General features: G+C 35.7%; 3 protein-coding genes across 7 annotated transcripts; 2 read left to right on the top strand and 1 right to left on the bottom strand.

Moving 5' to 3' along the window:
• Positions 1 to 344: 344 nt before the first annotated feature.
• On the top strand, positions 345 to 3773 carry LOC109154967. Of its 3 annotated transcripts, XM_019302694.1 has the most exons (3): positions 345 to 437; positions 1634 to 1784; positions 1821 to 3773. In XM_019302694.1, exons 2-3 carry the CDS (start codon positions 1726 to 1728, stop codon positions 3376 to 3378), a joined length of 1617 nt encoding a protein of 538 aa, XP_019158239.1. In that variant the 5' UTR covers positions 345 to 437; positions 1634 to 1725; the 3' UTR covers positions 3379 to 3773. The 3 variants fall into 3 exon arrangements, with proteins under 3 accessions (XP_019158239.1, XP_019158237.1, XP_019158238.1); XM_019302692.1 differs by having other exon boundaries at positions 1634 to 3773; XM_019302693.1 differs by lacking the exon at positions 345 to 437 and adding an exon at positions 452 to 745 and having other exon boundaries at positions 1634 to 3773.
• A 9461-nt stretch (positions 3774 to 13234) lies between these two features.
• LOC109154969 lies at positions 13235 to 16655 on the top strand. 2 transcript variants are annotated; one of them, XM_019302697.1, is made up of 4 exons: positions 13235 to 13739; positions 14702 to 14771; positions 14860 to 14948; positions 16357 to 16655. In XM_019302697.1, exons 1-3 carry the CDS (start codon positions 13335 to 13337, stop codon positions 14910 to 14912), a joined length of 528 nt encoding a protein of 175 aa, XP_019158242.1. In that variant the 5' UTR covers positions 13235 to 13334; the 3' UTR covers positions 14913 to 14948; positions 16357 to 16655. The 2 variants fall into 2 exon arrangements, with proteins under 2 accessions (XP_019158242.1, XP_019158243.1); XM_019302698.1 differs by having other exon boundaries at positions 16362 to 16655.
• A 71-nt stretch (positions 16656 to 16726) lies between these two features.
• LOC109154968 (staphylococcal-like nuclease CAN2) lies at positions 16727 to 20568 on the bottom strand. Of its 2 annotated transcripts, none has more exons than XM_019302695.1 (9): positions 20284 to 20548; positions 18937 to 18992; positions 18320 to 18434; positions 18141 to 18251; positions 17735 to 17922; positions 17557 to 17613; positions 17321 to 17480; positions 17161 to 17229; positions 16727 to 16996 (listed from the first exon to the last, which is right to left on the bottom strand). In XM_019302695.1, exons 1-9 carry the CDS (start codon positions 20428 to 20430, stop codon positions 16892 to 16894), a joined length of 1008 nt encoding a protein of 335 aa, XP_019158240.1. In that variant the 5' UTR covers positions 20431 to 20548; the 3' UTR covers positions 16727 to 16891. The 2 variants fall into 2 exon arrangements, with proteins under 2 accessions (XP_019158240.1, XP_019158241.1); XM_019302696.1 differs by having other exon boundaries at positions 16967 to 17047; positions 17100 to 17229; positions 20284 to 20568.
• Between the last annotated feature and the right edge of the window lie 338 nt (positions 20569 to 20906).

Raw genomic sequence — 20906 nt, forward strand, 5'->3', positions numbered from 1 at the left:
GAGTCTAAATGTATAAAAATGACAAATTAATATATTTAATTGTAATCTTTTAATGCTTGGTCCCTAATTTTTTTTTTTTCGTATAAAGTTTAATGACCTATTTAATTATTTTTATTTTTCTTTTATCCAAATAAATTAGTAGTATTTTTTTTTTTTAACTTAGCCTCTCTTCGGGAGGGGTGACAGCATTAATTATTTGAACTGAAATAGATTAAGAAAGTATAAAACAAATGTTACCTCATTAATTATTCCTCCCTATAATCATCACCGTTCATATGCCAACTCATCGAAGATTCAAAAATCAGTTGCTATTTGTATCCTTCTCATTTGAATTATACGGAGTAATATAATAACAAGTGCACCACTGGCTGTGGTGGAGCCTCCCATGGTTGGCTATCCCAACAATTTCTCTCCCAAACCCTCCGCTACAGTCAATGGTATGAACTAAAAACTCCCCCTTGCCCACAATTCTTTCATTTTAATACTTGGGTCTTCCTGTTTCTCCCTAATTTCTGTCTTTCCTGTCTTTTGTAATTTTGTTTGCTTTGCTTTATGTGATTCTCTCTTTCCTTCTCATCAAAGAAACGTAAAAAGCATACCAAAAAAGCTGCTCTTTTAGTGCTCCTTATTCTGGGTTGAAAATCTTGCAAAATTGGTCAATGGATTGGGGGGAACTAAATAAAGCTTCAATCTTTGGTTCAGATTGATGATGATTGATTGATCTTATCACTCTGCTCTTCTTTGGGTAGGCTCTGAAGTTTTATTGCCCTATTCAGCTTAAATTTTCCTTATAGGGTTTAGCGGTTAATCAGTAGTTTGAGTTTTCTGTATTGATTTTCATGAATAAGATGTTTTTAATTGTTTATTGTTATGATTTTTTGTGTTCATATTTGTTGACTTTTTCTAATTAAGATTGCTATTATTGGGTTGATTGAGTTGAATCTGTATATAGTGTATTAGCAGTCTTTTTCTTGTATCTCTCTATCATATATCAGTTTTGGGGAACAAGAGTGTTCAGAGTTTGGACAGTCCTGAAATCTGTTTCCTGACATTTTTATAGGGTTGCCATTTAGTACTTGCTATTGGTTCTCACTTCTCTTAGTGGACCTGGTGACATTTTTATAGGGTTGCATATAAATATCTTTCTTGTGTTGAGCATATAGCCATTAATGTGCAATCCAAAGCTTAGACTTTTAGTTGAGATGGAGCACATGCTTCAATTTGGTATCAGAGTCACCTCAAAGGTCATGGGTTCGGATCTCAGCGCCACCCATAAGCGACTATGGTCCACGTGTTGCTTGGAACCCACCGCACACGTGAGGGGGCGTGTTGAGCATATAGCCATTAATGTGCCATCCAACTATCAGCTTAGGCTTTTAGTTGAGATGGAGCACATGCTTCAATTGCTTGTAACCCTGAATGTTTTATCACTTCGCACCTGTGGAAATAGACACATTGTCGAACCACGTAAATCTTGTCTTCTTTATTTTCTGCTATTGTTATTGATTCTTGTTCTTGTTAATCTCAACATTGTCATACAGTAGTTTGCTTTTGGTTCTCACCTCTCTGGGTGGACCTGGTGGATTGGTAATAATTGTGTCTTATTTTAAAGCTTTCTGATTGTGAGTTGCAGGTTGAAGAGGAAATGCACAGAAAATGGTCAGCCTAGTATAATATTTTTGTGTAAAAAGAATTGGGGCTCAAGAAAATTTGTAGGAAGCAAGGATGGGTTCCAATGATGTTAGTGAAAATGATGGTAAGGTTTTGGAAAGTAATTCGAATGGTTCTCAAGGGCCGACTCACACTGCTCTGCACATTTCTTCGTCTCAAAGAGGGCTCGTGAGTGATGATAATCCTCAAAAACGATTCCAAGGTGGTTCTATTTCTATCCCGAAGAGGCTGCAGTTCCTCAAGTTCGGGAATTTGGCTTCCCCGTCTGCCAAGTTTCAGCAGATTGCCGAGGAAAGGGACGAGATTTCTCGTGCTGTGCCCTCTTCTGGCAGCCGTCATCTCCGTGAGCGCTTGCATAGGCTCTTTTCACGGAAAATTGATTGGACGTCTCTTCGGAAGATTTGTAAAGAATGGATAAGGAATCCACTGAACATGGCACTTCTCGTTTGGATCGTATGTGTAGCTGTCTCGGGCGCGATTCTATTCCTCGTGATGACGGGAATGTTGAACCATGCCCTCCCGAAGAAATCCGAGAGAGATGCTTGGTTTGAAGTGAACAATCAAATCCTTAATGCGTTGTTTACTTTGATGTGTCTATACCAACACCCGAAACGATTGTATCACCTCGTACTTTTGATACGGTGGAAGCCCGAAGACATTTCGAGGCTCCGAAAAGAGTATTGCAAGAATGGAACTTACAAGCCGAACGAATGGACTCACATGATGGTGGTTATTTCGCTACTCAACCTCAACTGTTTCGCTCAATACGCCTTGTGTGGGCTTAATTGGGGGTATAAGCGGTCCAACCGCCCAGCTATCGGGGTAGGTCTATGTATCTCTGTTGCAATCGGGGCACCTGCATTTGCGGGTGTTTACACTATGCTTAGCCCTCTCGGGAAAGAGTACAGTGGTGAGGGCGATGAAGAAGCCCAAGTCCAACTCACGGTAGCTGAAAGTAGCAGGACGGGCCAATTGAGGAGAAAAACGTTGGAGAAGAAATTCTCGTTTGCGTCGGATGAAGGGAGGAGCCTCGAGGCTAGCCCTGGGTGGAGTGGGGGCGTTCTCGACTTTTGGAACGACATTTCTTTAGCATACCTCTCTTTGTTCTGCACTTTCTGTGTCTTTGGATGGAATATGGAAAGGCTCGGGTTCGGGAACATGTACGTTCATATCGCAACGTTCCTCCTGTTTTGTATGGCCCCGTTCTGGATCTTCAATTTGGCTGCCGGGACCATCGACAACGACACCGTCCGGGGGGCGTTAGGGGTCACCGGGATATTCCTTTGCGCCTTCGGTTTACTATACGGTGGCTTTTGGAGGATTCAAATGAGAAAACGGTACAATTTGCCTTCGTATAATTCGTGTTGTGGTAAATCATCTGTTGCCGATTGTGCACTATGGCTATTCTGTTGCTGGTGCTCTCTCGCCCAGGAAGTGAGGACGGGAAACTCATACGACATCGTGGAGGATAAGTTCTACAGGAAACGACACGATAATGGCGAACAGCCTCCTCCCGTTTCGCCTTTGCCCCGAGAAGATGGTGTCTTTAGGTCAAGTCCCGACCAAAAACCGAAAAGTACCACACCAAGCCCGAGCAGATTTGCAATGGAACATTGCAGTCCAGGTAACAATGAACCTAATTCGGGAGGTAGCCATGATCCTATGGCGCCTCCTTCTCCCCCGATTATACAACGAGAAGATGTTTGACACAACGAAATTTTGAGGTTCCGTTTGAAGTTTGGATTACAACTTACGAGTTACGAGAGATTCTTGTGTAGACCACATTTGTTGTCCATTGGAATCTTGTATACATGCAAGATTGCAATGAAGCTGCAGAGATGGGGTTCAACTCGGGATTTTTCTTGGATTACGAGATGTATAGTAGCCTCGGTTTTCATGCTTCTCATGTTATGTACTTATGTTGTTGTTCTATTGTTTTTGTCTGCATTTTTTTTTGTTTGTTTTCCATATATAAATGCTGCTCCTGAAACTAGATTGTGTAAATGCAACAGAAGTTAGAACTCCAGAAGAGATTTGAGTGGGAGAAATGTAAAACTTTGTTGGATTGCAGAAGGCCTATTCTGATTGCATTATTTGGTACATTCATAAAGGATACATTTTGGGGTGACGAGGCAAATCTGTAGCCACTGTTCGAGAGTGTGTACTGAATAAACCTTGCCCATAACTGATCGGTTCAAACTAAGAAGATTGAGATTCTGTTCGAGAGTGTGTACTGAATAAACCTTTGCCCATAACTGATCGGTTCAAACTAAGAAGACTGAGATTCGAACTCGTGACTTTGTAGTTACAAGTTTGTATCTTTAGTTATCTTGTCTGGGGTTAGTTAGGCTAAATTCAGTTAATTCAGACGTGTGCTAAGTTAAAGAGTTTTAGATCAAACATTTTCTGAATAACAGTCAACAGTGCGATGATGACTCGAACGGAATATGAATTACTATTATAGTGTGCTAGGTAGGCCATAGGCTTCTCGAATAAGGGCAAATCTTATGACAGTCAGAATTGAATTCAAATTTGTGCTTAAATGTGTCAAGATAAAAGAGTTTTAGGCTAAATATTCCTCGAGTTAAAGTCAAACTCTGCAATAAGGACATGATCCGAATCCAAATCCAAATTAATGTCATAGGAGTACAAATCCTATTTTGATTGAGACTCCTTGTGCAATCTTATTCTGGTCAATTGGACAATTGTATAAGTTTTTTTTTTTTTTTCTTTTTTTTTTTTAGTATCCAGCCAACTAAAACAATTTTAATAATTGTAACTTTTTGTTATTTGATAAACGTCTAACTCTAAGAAGTTGAATACTAAAAAATAGAATAATTTTCATTTGTGGACTTTTATTATAACGTGTTTCTAGCTTTTGAACAAACTAAATGACTACGCGAATGACACAATACCATCATTTCTCCAAAAGTCATCAGTTCATACCTCCGTTAGCTTAACCATTAAGAGACAAACTTTATAAAATGACTAGTTTTTTACGCGCATTGCGCGATTGGGATAATGCCCAATGCTTTTTTTTTTTAAATAAGTAGTTTAAAGTATATTAAGACAGGATTATATTGAAATTGTTCATGCATAGATAATTGAAGGTTGAATTTGCGTATTTAAATAGGTAATTCTTCTCCCAAAGGTTGAGTCCCCAACCCCAAGGGTCCCTCACACTCCGACCCGACAGAGCATTGTGGGAAGTTATAAATCACGGTGACTCAATGGTTCAGCAGACAGGGCCAAATGCTGATACGCACAAGGAATCTGCCCACTTTGGACATAATTCCCGCACTGCCGCCGCCGAGATTCAAACCTTCGTTTCTTCTCCCAAATACTACCCACTAAACCATTGAGTTAAGCTCGTGCGGGTTAAATAGGTAATTCTAAGTTTACAAATGCAAGATAATATAGTCAAGATTGATTATAATTGTCAATAAAATAATTGTATAGGTATGGTTGAAACCAAATACGGGACATAAGGGAGAACAAATAAAAATTAGGACATAGAATATTAAATATATACTAATATTGTTTGAGGAGATCCCGACATTAGGATTTGTGGTTAAGTTCTATTAAGACTTTAATATTAGAATTAAATTAATGGTGTAGTTATAAATCTATATTAGACTTTAATATTAGAATTAGACTAACGGTGAATTAACGGAAAAGTTAAATGGATAATCATATAATTAAGGATAAATTAGAAAATCTTAAAAGAAAAAATTAAAACCTGAACAATATGAACCATTCATTTGATTTAATAATTTGGCGGTCATTTTTTCTATCCAATGTTAATAATTAAATAAATTTGCTGGTCAAATCCGCTAGTATAATCCGCTAACGCTAACCGCTAACTGCTCATTGTCAAACAAGGACATTGCGAGGTAGTTCTCACTTCAATTTGTTGTGTGATTTGAATACTCTCAGGGCATCCCCAATAGGGGTTCTTTCCCTAATTTTGGAACAATAAAATCTGCATGTTTAATTTTGTAACAGGATGGGAAGCAAAGAAACACGCCACATTTTTCTCCTGCAAAAAAAATAAATTTGTCAGACTTTTTTTTTAAAAAAAAAAAAAAGAAAAAAGAAGGGTGAGACGCACAGGTGCGTCTCACCCTTCAGCCTGGCTGGCGCGTGTAACGCGCGTGTGTTACACGCGCCAGCCAAGGCGTTTCAGAGTGGCGGCCACTCTGAAATTAATTCATATAAATTGCTTTTTGGATTGGCAACGGCCTTCTAGCCGTTGCCAATTATTATTATTATTTTTTTTAAATTTTTATTGTTATGATTTTTATATATTAATAATATGATTTTTGCTATAATCATGATTTTTACATATGATTTTTGTAATTAATAATTATGATTTTATTTGCTATAAATAACACATTTTTTATAATTTTTAACACTTTTTATTTACAATTTTTACGTATGCTAATTTACATATTATTTTTACGTATCATTTATGTTTATCTCTAAAATTATAAATTTATAAATGAAATAAATAAAGAAATAATTAAAATATGGAGATAAAATGGTGGGTCCACAAAAAGTTGTGAAAAACTTAAAACTAATGGGAAGAAGAGATTTTGTGATTGAGTGAGATAGTAGATGATGAGGGGGATGTTGGGGCCCACAAAAATTAGGAATAAAATCCCCAACTATTGAGGATGCCCTCATTGTCACAAAATCTCTCAAGTAGTTAATATGATTGGCTTTATTAATTATATTTTTTTAATTTTTTCATGGTATTAATAAAATACTTGGTAAATAAATATATAGCATTATTTTGTATTATAATTTTGATATTTAATTAGAAAAATAGTGCACAAAAAAAATAATAGATAATGTAGTGAATATAATCAATTGATGAATTTGAATGTAAAAATTTTTACATTTGAGAAAAATAAAGACAATATAACTAATGAAAATATTTCTTTTAATTAATTTATTGATAATTAATAATTTTTTTTTCACTGAATAAAGACATTGTAAGGATAATGTAGGCGAATATAATCAATTAATAAATTTGAATATAAAGAATTTTTATATTGAAGAAAAATAAAGACAATATAACTAATAAAATTATTTCTCTTATTTTTTTTTTTGAATGCTACTGACTCTATTACATTGTAGTATCTGTTCAAATATACTTTCTCAACCTAATGAAGCACAAAGAGTCAACAACGCCTCCACTGAGGCTCGATCTCATGACGTCCCACATAGGAGAGGTCACTACATGCCATCTGAGCACAAGGTAATGAACTAATAAAATTATTTCTCTTATTTAATTGATTGATAATGAATAATTTTTTTTTTTGAATAAAGGTATTGTGGACACATAATTCTAAATTAAAGAAATGCATATGTATTATTTTTTGTTGTAACTACTAAATTATTATTTATATAATTTAATAAGAGTAAAATAGAGTACTAATTATGCCAACTTTGATGGGGATGAGGTTCGAACCTAAGACATTTTTTTATTGAAATCAATGAGTAAGTTAACGGTGAACTAACGGCAATTCTTAAAATTTTAACAGAATTAGTAATGGTGTGTGGGTATTTTAGGAAATTTAAGTGTAAAATTTAAATATGATTAATCTTTTAATTAATCTGAGTCATTCATTTGATTAAAATCTGTGACCGCCATTTTTTCTACCCATTATAGGCCTAACTCTCTTTGGGCTCTTATTAGTATATATATATATAGTAGATAGTAGATAGATTAAGAGACGTCGAAAATGAGAACAAACTCAATTTTACTTTATAAAAATTTAACTCTAGGAAGTCCCTTTCGAAAAAAACTCTAGGAAGTTGAATACTAATGAATAATTGGTGTGCATTTATTATACCGTGCTTCTAAATGACCACGCGATACCCTTTGTTAACCTTATTGTTAACTTAATCATTTAAGAGGTGTCAAAAATGGGGACAAATTTGTAATTTTTGCTAGTTGAATCATCTTTTATAAAATGAGAACAGTGTCAAATTGGCCTCCTAAGTCAAGTGAATAGTGCAATTGAGTTTCCTAAGTGAAAAAAGCTCCATTCAAGTCCCCTAAATCGGTAAGATTGTTCAATTAAGTCCAATATGACTTGTTTATCAGGTTAAATCGATATAATGTTGACATGTGTCCTTCTTATTTTATTTTTTAAAACAAATATTTTTTGTTTATTACAAATTAAAAATATTATTTATTATAAATAAATAAATTAATTAAAATAATAATAATAATTAAAAAAACAGTCGTGACCGTCCGTGAAGAAGGAAGATAGCCACCGGCTGTCCGCGGTGGCTTTTTTTTTTTTTTAATTATTATTATTATTTTAATTATTTTATTTATTTATAATAAATAATATTTTTAATTTTTAATAAAAATAAAAAAATATTTGTTTTAAAAAATAAAATAAGAAGGACACGTGTCAACACCATATCAATTTAACCTGATAAATAAGTCAAATTAGACTTAATTGAACAATTTTACCGATTTAGGAAACTTAAATAAAGATTTTTTCACTTAAGAGACCCAATTGCACTATCCACTTGACTTAGGGACCAATTTGATACTTTTCGCTTATAAAATTGAAGAGAAAATTTCAATTTTGGTCATATGACTATAGGGGCTTTGTTAATTTCAGCACATGACTTTCAAAAGTGTCAATTTTGTACCTTGACTATGCAATTTTTATCAATTTTGGTCACTCCGGTCAAATTTCGCCGAAAAATTTTAATAGTTAAAATAATAAGGGTATTTTCGTCATTTCACATCTCTTTATTCTTCTCCGGCGAATTCTTTTTTCCGGCGAATTTTGGTCACTCCAGTTGCACGCGATCCGATCACGCAGAATATTAGCTTGGTGTTGGTCAAATTGAACTACTGTTGGCCCATCTCCATCTCCGCCTACGGGGATACTACCAAGATCTCGCCATCGGTTCAGCAGGCCCTCAATAACACCGGCATCGCCCTCAACCATGTCCCCGCAGGTATGTATCTCTGTGTTTGTAGTGGTTCTGGAAGGGTTTGAAGCGGTGAAAACGGCGTCGCAGAGAGCGCACCTGAGCAATGGTGTACGAGTTGGTGCCGGTGGTCCAAGGCAAGGCTGCTGCTAAGCAATTAAGGCTGTTTGGCGTGAACATCGTCGGCGTTGAGCCTAAGGGTGTTGACGCGGGTCGGGGCTGTAACACCCCACTTTTCTAACTCTTAATTATAACTCTAATCAGTCATAAACATCACTAAGCAGCGGAAAAACTAAAAGATATATAGTGGGAGTGTCACCGCCACAACCACCACTCCTTGGTGATTGCACAGGCTAAAAGGGGTAAAACTAGAAATAAGATTAAGTCTGGGAACTAAATATAAATACTAGAAACGTAAGGGGGAAAAACGTCACCCCAAATAGTCTACATCAATCCACAAACATAAAGTCAAAAGTCTAAAATCCATACATAACATCAAGTACTAGAGTTTAGATATCTCTATCTACGAGACTAATCTAACTCGACTTCTTCACACTGCCGGGCCCACCTGAAAAGGGTTTTGCAAGCAACACATAGACAAATAGGAAAACACCCATTATCACGAAGCTAAGTATAACCACACTCAACCTTGTAAAGCATTCTAGCATATACTTTGAAAAACATTTGATTTATTTATAGCAATAAGCTAATCTCAAATCATCTTAAGGGGGCGTTTGGTTCAGGTTATATAACATAACCAAGGAAATGTGACATTCCAAAGCTCACATTCCTATGTTTGGTTCACATTATCTCAAGGAATCTAACATTCCCCAGGAATGTCACATTCCCTCCACATAGGATTTTGAAGGGAATATGATTCCCTTCAATTTCTAAGGTTATGTAAGATAACCTTGGTTATGTTAGTTTATCACACACACACACACACACACACACTTATATATATATATATATATATATATATATATATATATATATATATATATATATATATATATATAATTATTTTTGTAATTATATATTTTTTATTTTTATTATGTTAGGTTAGCATATAAAATAATTTTGTTTCTCAAGTTCAATATTTTAGTTAATATTTTAAAATCATGTAATTATATATGATACCGTTATCTTATTTATTTGTTTTAATTTTTAAATTTATTAAAATATATAAAAATATGTTAAGGATATTATAGTGTGTGAATAAAAGATAACCCTAAACCAAACATAATTATATTACATACCTCAATTTTAACCAAACACAGGAATCTAACATTCCCTAAGGTAATTTGACATTCCGTGAACCAAACGACCCCTTAAGATTTATCACATTCTTTCTAGATGCTTGCACCCTATAGTATAAGCTCTCATGCTCATGTATGTACAAGACTGTTCACATAGATTCAACAGCTTATAAACTTCTCAAATAACTTAACAATTAATTCATGCTTATGGATTGAATCATGTTAAAAGACCATATAACATGTGTTTACATACTTTCACATTCTTATCACATAACTTGATAAGTAGAGCTTCTTATACTACACAATAGTCATGCTCAAAGGAATATCTTAAATCAAACTTCTCGTTATACAATATCTTACGATGCTCTATTCGCATGCAATCACGTATAACATTATGATCATACTTCTTATGCAATCTAATACAATAATATATTCATACTCATATGCAATCTCGTGCAATTATATAATCATACTCTTATGCAATCTAGTGCAACAATATACTCATACTCATATGCAATCTCGTGCAACAATATAATCATACTCTTATGCAATCTAGTGCAACAATATACTCATGCTCATATGCAATCTAGTGCAATAATATACTCATACTCATGTGCAATCTAGTGCAACAATATACTCATGCTCATATGCAATCTAGTGCAACAATATACTCATACTCATGTGCAATCTAGTGCAACAATATACTCATACTCATATGCAATCTAGTGCAACAATATACTCATGCTCATATGCAATCTAGTGCAATGATATACTCATACACTCTTTTATAAATTAGAGTATTTTCTGTGAAGGTCTCTTTGTTACTTTCTCGAGTCTCTCTTGACTCTCTTTCTTTCTCTCGAGTCTTTGTTGACTCTCTTTCTTGAGTCTCGGTTGACTCTCTTTCTTGAGTCTCTGTTGACTCTCTTTCTTTCTCTTATACTCGTAGACGGCTTAGGGTTTCATAGAAGTGTGAATTACCCCATCGGGAATGGCATAATTCCAACCCAATATCTCCTACTGTCTACGGAACCAATCTCGTGGTTCAAACTCTGTGGAATCAGGTATCGAACTATTAGTGTGCACACCACCTAACCAGGATTCCAAGCCTGGCGAGAAGTTTCCAACCTCGTAACGTGAGAATACGCCGCGTTAGATATACTGGGACCGCAATGTCCATAAATATCTCCCGAAAGGACATAGTCCAAACGGTATCCTCCAAAACCTCACCGATATAGATAATACATAAATATATCTCTCATGCATCAAGCTCATGCATGAAACATTCTACTACTTCTCAATGCATCAAAGAATGATATACCACATGCTTATGATTTTTGAAATTATTCTTGGGCTCACGTTGGCCTCTTATGCATTTTTGAAATATGACACATATGAAATGTCAAAATGCTCTATAATATGCTTCTAAATCATGTGTAAACTAACATGAAGTATTCAAGAATATATCATCATGCTCGGTTTGCAACATAGCAATTTCTATATAATTCACTTAACAAAATATGCTTCGTTTCTCATTGATCAAATATCACAATTGAGTCATGCTTTCATAATAAATCATATTCTCAAATGATCATGCTTCTTTACTCAATAAGATATCATCAGATCACAATAATAAAATAATTCTTCATACACAGTAAACTAGCAATTATGCACTGTGTAACAATTCTTCACAATTTCCTTCATAACATACTCGTTTTTAATCCAAATTCAACGAAATCAAAGCCAAAACGTGCGTCGAGACAATCCCGAAGAGTCGAGCCATAAGGGCCCATAACACTTGGTCCGAAACGACACGTAGTTGAGCCACAAGGGCCCACACTGCACAAAATCCTTCACAGAATAAACTCAGGGACCTGGGGCGGGACTCCTCATGGTCCGCCCCATGAGCCCTGTTAAAGCACCGGGACTAGGCAATGGCCCTCCTCTAGGGCCGTGCCCTAGTCCCGTGCCACCACGGCTCTAGCCGGCGGCCCTCCTGATGGGCCGCGGCTAGTGCCGTCCCTCTTCATCCATACAAGTCCAAAACAATCTCAACAACTCCCAAACAAATACTAAATCACTTCCAAGCATGAACACATCAAAAACTCATAGTTTCTACTCATTTCTATTCATAACTAAGGCTTCACAAAGCCAAAATTTAAACAGGAATCCATGGGGTTATACCTCTTGTAGTCTAATCTTCTTGCTTGGATTTCAGCCCCACTTCACTCAAGGATCTCTACTTCTTTCACCACCTAAACATCTCAAACAACCACACAAGGCCTAAGTCTTAAACCTTAAGAAGAGATGATGTGCAGAGAAACTTAGAGAAGGAGGAAATGAATGGAGAAGAAGCTTACTACTATGGTGTTGGCAGCCAAGGAAGAGATCAGGATAAAATGAGGCCAACACCATTCTATTTATAAGGGTTCAAAACCCTATGATGATTCACAATGATTGGTTGAGGGCAAATGGGTAATTCCACAAGCTAAAAGATGAATCAAGAAGGGATTTTGGATGTCCTGTGGTCCACCATGCAACATGAACCATAGGCTAGAAATGCTATCTTTTATTACTTTGGGGTTGAAAGTGAATTTTCCCGAAAGTTATTTGGATGAACACTTGTTTAAAAATCCTTTTTGAATACTCCCGGTCTCACTCAGATAAAATTCTCAATTTAAATCTTGGTACGCGAAGTACCCAATAACTTAGAAATTTTCGAATCGAAATCCCTTTTTTGGTGTCGAATTAATTTAAAAATGCGACGAAACTATTTTATTCGAACACCGATTGATCGTAAAAAATTTTAATGGAATAAAAAAGTTATTTTGGAATTTCTTAATACCGGATTTATAAAAATGAAATTTTGGGTTGTTACAGGGGCGACCCAGATCGCGATGATGGTGTTCTCCGCCAGGAAAAAAAAAGAATTCGCCGAAGAAGAAGGAAGAGAAGAGAAATGACTAAACTACCCTTATTATTTTAACTGTTAAAATTTTCTGACAAAATTTAGCCGACAATTTGACCGGAGTGACCAAAATTGATAAAAATTACATAGTCAAGGTACTCAATTGACACTTCTGAAAGTCAGGTACTGAAATTAACAAAACTCCTATAACTATAGGACAAAATTGAAATTTTCTCTAAAATTGAATATTTGCAACTTTGCAAGTTGCCAAGAGGCAAATATGTTATTTATGTATATAGGCTTGTAGAGTTATGGTCTATGGATAATAGAAGACTGTGCTGAGTGCCACCCAACTATGAAATTGGGATTTAAAAAAATAAATAAATAAAAATCTAATCTTTTAAAAAAAAAAAAAAAAAAAATCTATTCTTTCTCCAACCATTACCAATTTCTTTCTTACCCGCAATCCCTAATTCAAACTTTTAAAAGAAAAAAAATTTATAGTAATTTTTTTGTTTTGTTTTTGTTTTATGGGGAAATCAGTTCCTTCTCCAACTAAGCTTCAAGATTTTGCGAGAATTATCGGCTCAAACACTCCCCGCCGCCGCCCCACCCAAGTCAAACCCCCCGTATCCAGAACCCGGTCCGTTTCGCCGGCCGAAGGACCGAAGCTCAAGGGGCTTGTTGGAGGCTTGGAATCGCCATCGTCGGAGCGGCGACTGAGGAGGAACAAGATGGAGGAGGAGAGTTCCAACGGAAACTCGTCGGAGGAGCAGCGGCTGCGGAGGATACCACTGGCCGAAGTGGTGACGGACTGCGTCAGACGGTGGTTCCAGGACACCCTCAAGGAGGCCAAGGCCGGCGACATCTCCATGCAGGTGCTTGTGGGTCAGATGTACTTTAGCGGATATGGCGTGTCCAGAGATGCCCAGAAGGTGTTTGATTCTTTTGCCCACTGTACTTGTCTTTTTTTTTTTTTTTTTTTTTTTTTTTTTTTTTTTTCATGTATATATATGGTTATATCTGAAATTTCTGCATATATAGGCTTTGCTCTTTGCTTATTTCTTATGCTTTTTGGATGGTGATAGGGGAAAATTTTGGTAAAAGAATATTCTTTTAGTAGAGAAGTTGAGTCTTTTGAATTGTAATTGCTAACATCAGAAATATCTTATACTTGTCTTGTTTTTTCATGTATATATATGGTTGTATCTGAAATTTCTGCATATATAAGCTTTGCTTTTTGCTCATTTCTTATGCTTTTTGGATGGTGATGGGAAAATTTTGGTAAAAGAATATTCTTTTAGTAGAGAAGTTGAGTTTTTGAATTGTAATTGCTAACATCAGAAATATCTTATACTTGTCTTGTTTTTTCATGTATATATATATGGTTATATCTGAAATTTCTGCATATATAATCTTTGCTTTTTGCTTATTTCTTATGATTTTTGGATGGTGATGGGAAAATTTTGGTAAAAGAATATTCTTTTAGTATAGAAGTTGAGTCTTTTGAATTGTAATTGCTAACATCAGAAATATCTTATACTTGTCTTGTTTTTTCATGTATATATATGGTTATATCTGAAATTTCTGCATATATAAGTTTTGCTTTTTGCTTATTTCTTATGCTTTTTGGATGGTGATGGGAAAATTTTGGTAAAAGAATATTCTTTTAGTAGAGAAGTTGAGTCTTTTGAATTGTAATTGCTAATATCAGAAATATTTTATAAAGTTGTAACCCTTGAATTGAGTTGAAAGGAAAGAGGGAGGTAAAATAGTGATTTTCAGGTTTGATTGCTGTTGTAAATGAATTGGTGCTTATGTAATGACAGTTCTTGGGATATATATCATTCTTTAGCAAAGCGATTTTGAGTTCAAATCTTTATTATTTTGCGTACAGGGAAAAGCATGGATAAGTCGGGCATCCAGGACTCGGTCTTCAGCATGGAAAGTCAGTGATAAACGTCCAGGTGCTTGGAATATCCCTTTTGCTGACTTGACTTGTTTTAGGTTACTTTCTGATCTCTAATATGTATGGTAATTTGTGTTCTTTCTTAGGTTACAATGTTAGTGATTCAGATTCTGATGATACTGCTGGTGAGGCTAAATAAGAGAAGATGCACTTGCTCTTCAAAAAAAACAATGGTGTGAGTTATAATCCCATTTGCTTCTTTTCTTTCTCTCTCTTTTTTGTGTGTGTGTGTGTGTGTGTGTGTGTGTGTGTGTGCAAGCCCTTGTTATTGTCTGGTTCAGATTTTCGGCAATGCCTAAGGTATCTGATTTTCCCCATACAATGATTTTACCCCCTACTCTGCGTTCTAGATTATCTTGTGGATTCTCAATTTGTTCATGTCGTAATATTTTACCTGGCTGTTCTTGAGGTATTCTCTATTTGTTTGTCCAAATAGATTCATTCATTTAGCAGTGTTACCCATGACTTCTATATTTAGTTGGGATATATCATACCCATCAGGAGTCTTTTTGTGATGCCGATACAATCTTGAAAAGAGATGTAGTTTTGCTTTTTTGTTAAGTAATTCAATATATATTTGGTGCTTAGCCTAAAACTTCTTTGCCCTAGGCATCTAAGATGTATCATCCATAATGAGCAATGCTGTAAAACTTGGCCTAGGTGGCCACCTAGGCGCTATGCACCCCTTGTCCAAAGGGAATTAGGGAAATTTGCCATTATAGGCAGTCAGCTGACTAATTGGCCTAGTTGGTCTAGTTGGCCGATTTTTTTTGAAGGTTTGTTTCGCTTAAAACGATGTCATTTTGAGCAAAACAAACCTAATCTCAAATTCACCTTCATAGCAGTCCACATTCACACTTTGCAGCACAGTCTTTCCATTAGAAAGTAAAGGGCAGCCATCCTTTACCCCAATCGATAGCAGTTTGATGACTTGATCACGATAGATTCTTGATCTTGTGATATTTGGTGCTTAGCTTTAAACTTCTTTGCCCTAAACCATCTAAAATGTATAATCCATAATGAGGAGAGAACCTTCATACAATTCATGTATTATATTGTAACTCAGCATATCAAAGAGTCTCTTTCTGTTGAATATCTAATGATCAGTACTGGTAAATCGGTCATGGCCAGTACACCATCATTCTCGTCTCATAAGACAACCTTACATGATAATGAGTATAATTTTGCAAGTTCTCTTACTTTTTATGTTAAATACTCTTGTGACTTTAGTCTGTGAAGAGAATTTGAGTGATTGGATTCAGTTATTAACTAGCTTGTTGGGTTGAGTGGGTAAAGATCGTTACCATAATAGAATCGTTTAAGAAAAGTACCATTTTAGTCTCTAGACTATTGGTTCATTGCCATTTTTCATATGTGCAACATTTTGATTAAAGATGATGAATTCCAATGATGACCAAAAGTGTCCTTTTTATGGTAGTCTAGGGATTCCGATGAGAGTTTTCAAATCTTGGTGTCAAATGTGGCAATGCACAAATAGTCTGGGGAATAAAAGAGGCTTTATCTCCTTAAATTAGGATGCACTCATGATATGATATACTAATTAAAGCTGCTTTATTTTGCAGTGCAGTGTTTTTCATGCAGCATCACCGACAAGCTCGGAAACTTGTGTCATATCGCTCTGCTGTTGAACCTCAAGTTCAAATTTTTATTTTCTTTTTTTCGATTTTTCTTTATATTTCTCTTGCTTGTATCCATCATATCCATATCATCAGTGTATCCGTGGAAATTTGACAAAGTGTTTTCCCTTCTCTATTTGTTGGTTTCTCCGTACTCTTGATGATTTGTGTTAATGTGTTATTCCTGCCCAACTGGAAATCTTTTGATTTTTATACTTTGTTTAGTAGATTGATGATAATATTCAGTGCCTGCATATTCTTTAAATCCCGATGTCATTTTATTCTCGCACGGTAACAATTTTCTTAAGCTGCACAATCACTAGGAAACACGAGAATTTGATACATTATTGTTGAAACATTGTTTTGGTGCTTTGAACTAGATGCAAAGTTTACAGTGTACATGATTCAGAAATAGCAAATGCTTAGTGACGTGGAAATCTATGTATTGTCTGTCTGTCTGTGTTTGTTGATCATAGGTACATTAGTGATGGTTGTTTTCCCGTCTGTCTTTTCGCCATTGCCATGGCATCTCTGGGTTCTTAGATGCCCATATACCTATCTGATTTGCTCGAGCCTCTTTCTCCCACTACACCACCGAGAAAAACAGTCAGAAAATGACATTACTCCATACCCTAGTGAAAATAACAGGAAAACGAGGATATAGAACACGTGACCCTTAGGAAATGCATTGCTCGAGCCTCGTTTTAGAGTTTCTGTGCATCGTAGTGGAAGATAGATCAGAAGAATTACCTCGTCTAATTCTGGGCGTTGATCGTAGGCGGTGTAATGCCATGCTAGCCCCTTTTTTAGCATGACTTCCTAGATAACCGAAAAAGTTGGATAGTTCTTAGTTAAGTTCTTGGAAAACGACTACTGGTTAGAGGTGTAAACAAGTCGAGCTAAGGGTTACCTGTACAAAGGTGCCATTGCAGTATATATCTCCTACAGAACGGCCGTAGCGATCCACTGTAAAAACCAGGACTCTTAGGCACTTGCCTTGCACAATCTTGACAAGTTCCTCCTTGGCCTCTTTTCCATAAGGCATTTTGCTTTCTGGTGCATCTATTCCCCTGTTACATATTCTCACGTCATTCTGGCATCTTATCTTATGAAACATAGCAGAAAAGTTTGTTGTTTTTGTCATACCTTAATCTGATCCTATATTTCCTTGCGAGAACTTCCTCATTATTAACCTGAATCACCCTACAACACACAATATTGGGTACCATGAAGCATTGCAAATGTTGTTTTCTGTCTTAACTATGTTAAGCTGATAGTGAGATTGTACATTTATGTTTTATATATTATATGCTCGAACCCGGACCTGTATCCAGAGTCAATGATCTGCTTGTGTAGTTCGTCTGCTCGTGCATAATTTTTGCGGGCGCGTGCCTTTGATCGCTGAACAGCAGCTGTCTGTACATCTTTTGGAACAGAAGATGACTCTCTGGGATCTGCAGTGCTAACATATACAGTGATTGTATCTCCATCTGCCACTGCCTTTGCATCCACCTGATGCATCAAAACCTCTCTTTGATTAAACACCATAATCCATTGCTAAATCTCCCTTACAAGGATGAGGCTCTTGGAGATTATAAACAATTACATACACCCTTGGAGAGCGATCCCAACACCCCGTGAATCGGCCCCAATTGGATTAATCTCGTCTCGAGGGTGCACGGGATGTAGATACCAATGCAGTATGTAAAAAAAAAAAAAAGGTTTCATACCGGCAATGTATGTAGTTCAAACTTGAGTCCTTGAGGGTGTGATGGAGGCGCGGTGTTTGTATGCTCAACCAAAGAGTGAGGAAGAGGAAGGCCATAGAAAGCCAGCAATCCCTGAAAGATGAGATGGGAATCATGATGCATCTTTATATGCAAACTATATATATAACTTGCATTATTACCTCAACATCTGCTTTTTTATGTCTTTTCAAGATCTGAATTACAAGTCTTGAAGCTTCTTCTGGTGTTTTTGGAGGAGGTTTTTCTTCTCTCCATGCATCGGAAAGCTTTTTATACCTTCATTCCAATTGAATCAATACTCTCATTAGAGCAACCTCAATAGCAGCATTTTTTTTTTTTTTTTTTTTTTTTTTTTTTTTTTTGTGATTTTTGAAGTACCAACTAGGAGAGAGAGGAAGGAAAGAGAAAGAAGAAAAAAGAGGGGGAAAAAAGAGGAAAAAGCAAATTTGATGCCTTGTTTTTTAAGACAAAAAAAAAAAAGCAATGCAGTTAACGCGCCAGCGACTAGGTGCATTGCACGCACCAGACTAGGCGTTGTATTGCGCCTCACGTCAGGTTTAGGCGTCTGTTTTTCAATCTTTGTGGGGCTCATGTCAAAGACCAAAAAGCACTCTTTGTAGGAGGTTCTTAATTACCTCTTCTCTCTCGTCTCCCTCTCTCTCTTTCACATAAGTCTTCATTCTTCAAAAATCACACCAAAAACTTCTATTGGGATCGTCTTTATATATGTAAACTACAGTACTAATTTTAAACAAAAAAATTACTCCGTAGTTCTTACCAATTAGCTTGAGCCTTTTTGGATGAAACAACATGCTGACTCAATCCTTGAGGAACCTTGAAAATATCACAAAGTAGATGATTAACTCTATTAAGGGTTAAAAGAGTAACCTTAATCTAGTCAAGTGGGCTATACAAATAAAGTTATATTATACTATAAGGACCGATCGGACCATTTCTATATCCTCTAACGTAACGATCGGTCATTAATTAATTGTTAAGAGAATTTATTTATTTTTCATTATAGGTGAAAAATCTCACTTAGTACACTAGACATTTCTTGTTCACTAAGTTTTACTATATACACCAATCGATATGACCATTTCTCCATAACATGATAATTGATCATTAATTGTTAAAATTTTATTTTTAGATAATATCCAAAAGGGTCTAGTATTTATACCGTGAATCATGAAAAAATGTTCATTTTTAATATACTGAAGGTATATTATTTGTGTAGTGAGTGTTCGTTATTTGATAATATATCAAATAATGTACTTTTAAAAAACAAACATTTTTAGTGTATTAAAAATGTACCTTATATTAATGTTCCACCTTACAAAGTTAGCCATGACCCATGGTATAACGATTGTTATTACATAATTCCCAAATTGATCATCAACTATCCATTTACCTAAAATGGTCCCTCAATTAAGCAAAATTTTATTCATACCCTCTATTACTTACACCAACGACTAAATTGAGTAAATTCTTCCATCGTCAGTGGACTGTTATTTTCGGTATTATCTCTTTTCTTTTGGATAATAAGCAAGCACCAATTTAAGAATTATGACATAATCGATGTATTATTTTAAATATTATCTCTTTTATTTTTTTAGTTACAAGCATCGAACCTCACTTCATGCGCCCAATATTTCCCATTCACTAAGTTTCACTAATCAACTAATATGACCATTTCATCACTCTGACTCTCAAATGGGGGTTCACAAGTTCGAACTCCAGTGAGGACATTAACTCTTTGTACTTCAGTATTTTGAGAAACTATATATGGACAGATACTACATTATAACATAGTTAATACAATGTAACATAATAGTGTTCGGTTGGAGGAAATTGCAACTCCTCTGGAATTGCAATTTATGTATTCTCCAATGGAAATTCTAATTCGGTGTCATCTTGACAAGGAGAAAAACATGAAATTATCCCTAATTCTCTCTTCTCAATCAAATGCCATGTAAGTGGTAATAAGGATATATTACTAGAATCTCAAAAAATCACTTGGAAGCTAGTTATGGAAATCTCAGTGCAAATGTGAAGTAAATTTGCAGAATTCTTGATGAAATTAATTGGTATCCTAATATGAAGCAAAGTTGGTAGAATTGTGTACCTGGGAATTGATCTCAAAGTTATGGATATCTTGAGCAATGGCAGAGACGCCGGCGGCGGTCGCCGTCGCTCCGTGGTGGCCGGGGAAATCGGAGTCCGCCGCGGGATTACAACAACGGCCGCACAAGAATCTTAGGACGTTACCCATTGCTAGATTCTTGTATTTTCTTGATTAATTTTTTTAAAATAATGAATTATAATTATGAAATTTTGAGCTCAACAAGAAGAAATTAAAGATCTTAATTGCAAGAAAAAAAAGGCCGGAAGGATGCGGGTGCTGCTCTGTTAAGGAAAGAGAAGGAAGATGGGTTGGACATGTGGCGTGTTTTGATTGGGATTTGGCGGTTAAATTACTGACATTTTTAAGTCAACGGTGTTAAGGTTAGGATTTAGATTTAGATTGCGTCTCTTTGAGGAATACTACGTAGTACTTTTTATTTATTTATAAGAAAGAGATGAAATAGGCCATCGAACTTTAGCTTAAAAGTCAATTAGGCCCTTAAACTTTTTAAATGTGCAATTATACCCATCAACAATTCATTTAGGTGCAATGAAGCCCAAAAACAAGTTAATGACCTGCTATCACAGGTCAATAGGGTTCAGGCCACATTCCGGTGAATTTGT

The sequence above is a fragment of the Ipomoea nil genome, unplaced genomic scaffold (genome assembly GCF_001879475.1).
Source record: "Ipomoea nil cultivar Tokyo-kokei standard unplaced genomic scaffold, Asagao_1.1 scaffold2662, whole genome shotgun sequence".
NCBI lineage: Eukaryota > Viridiplantae > Streptophyta > Magnoliopsida > Solanales > Convolvulaceae > Ipomoea > Ipomoea nil.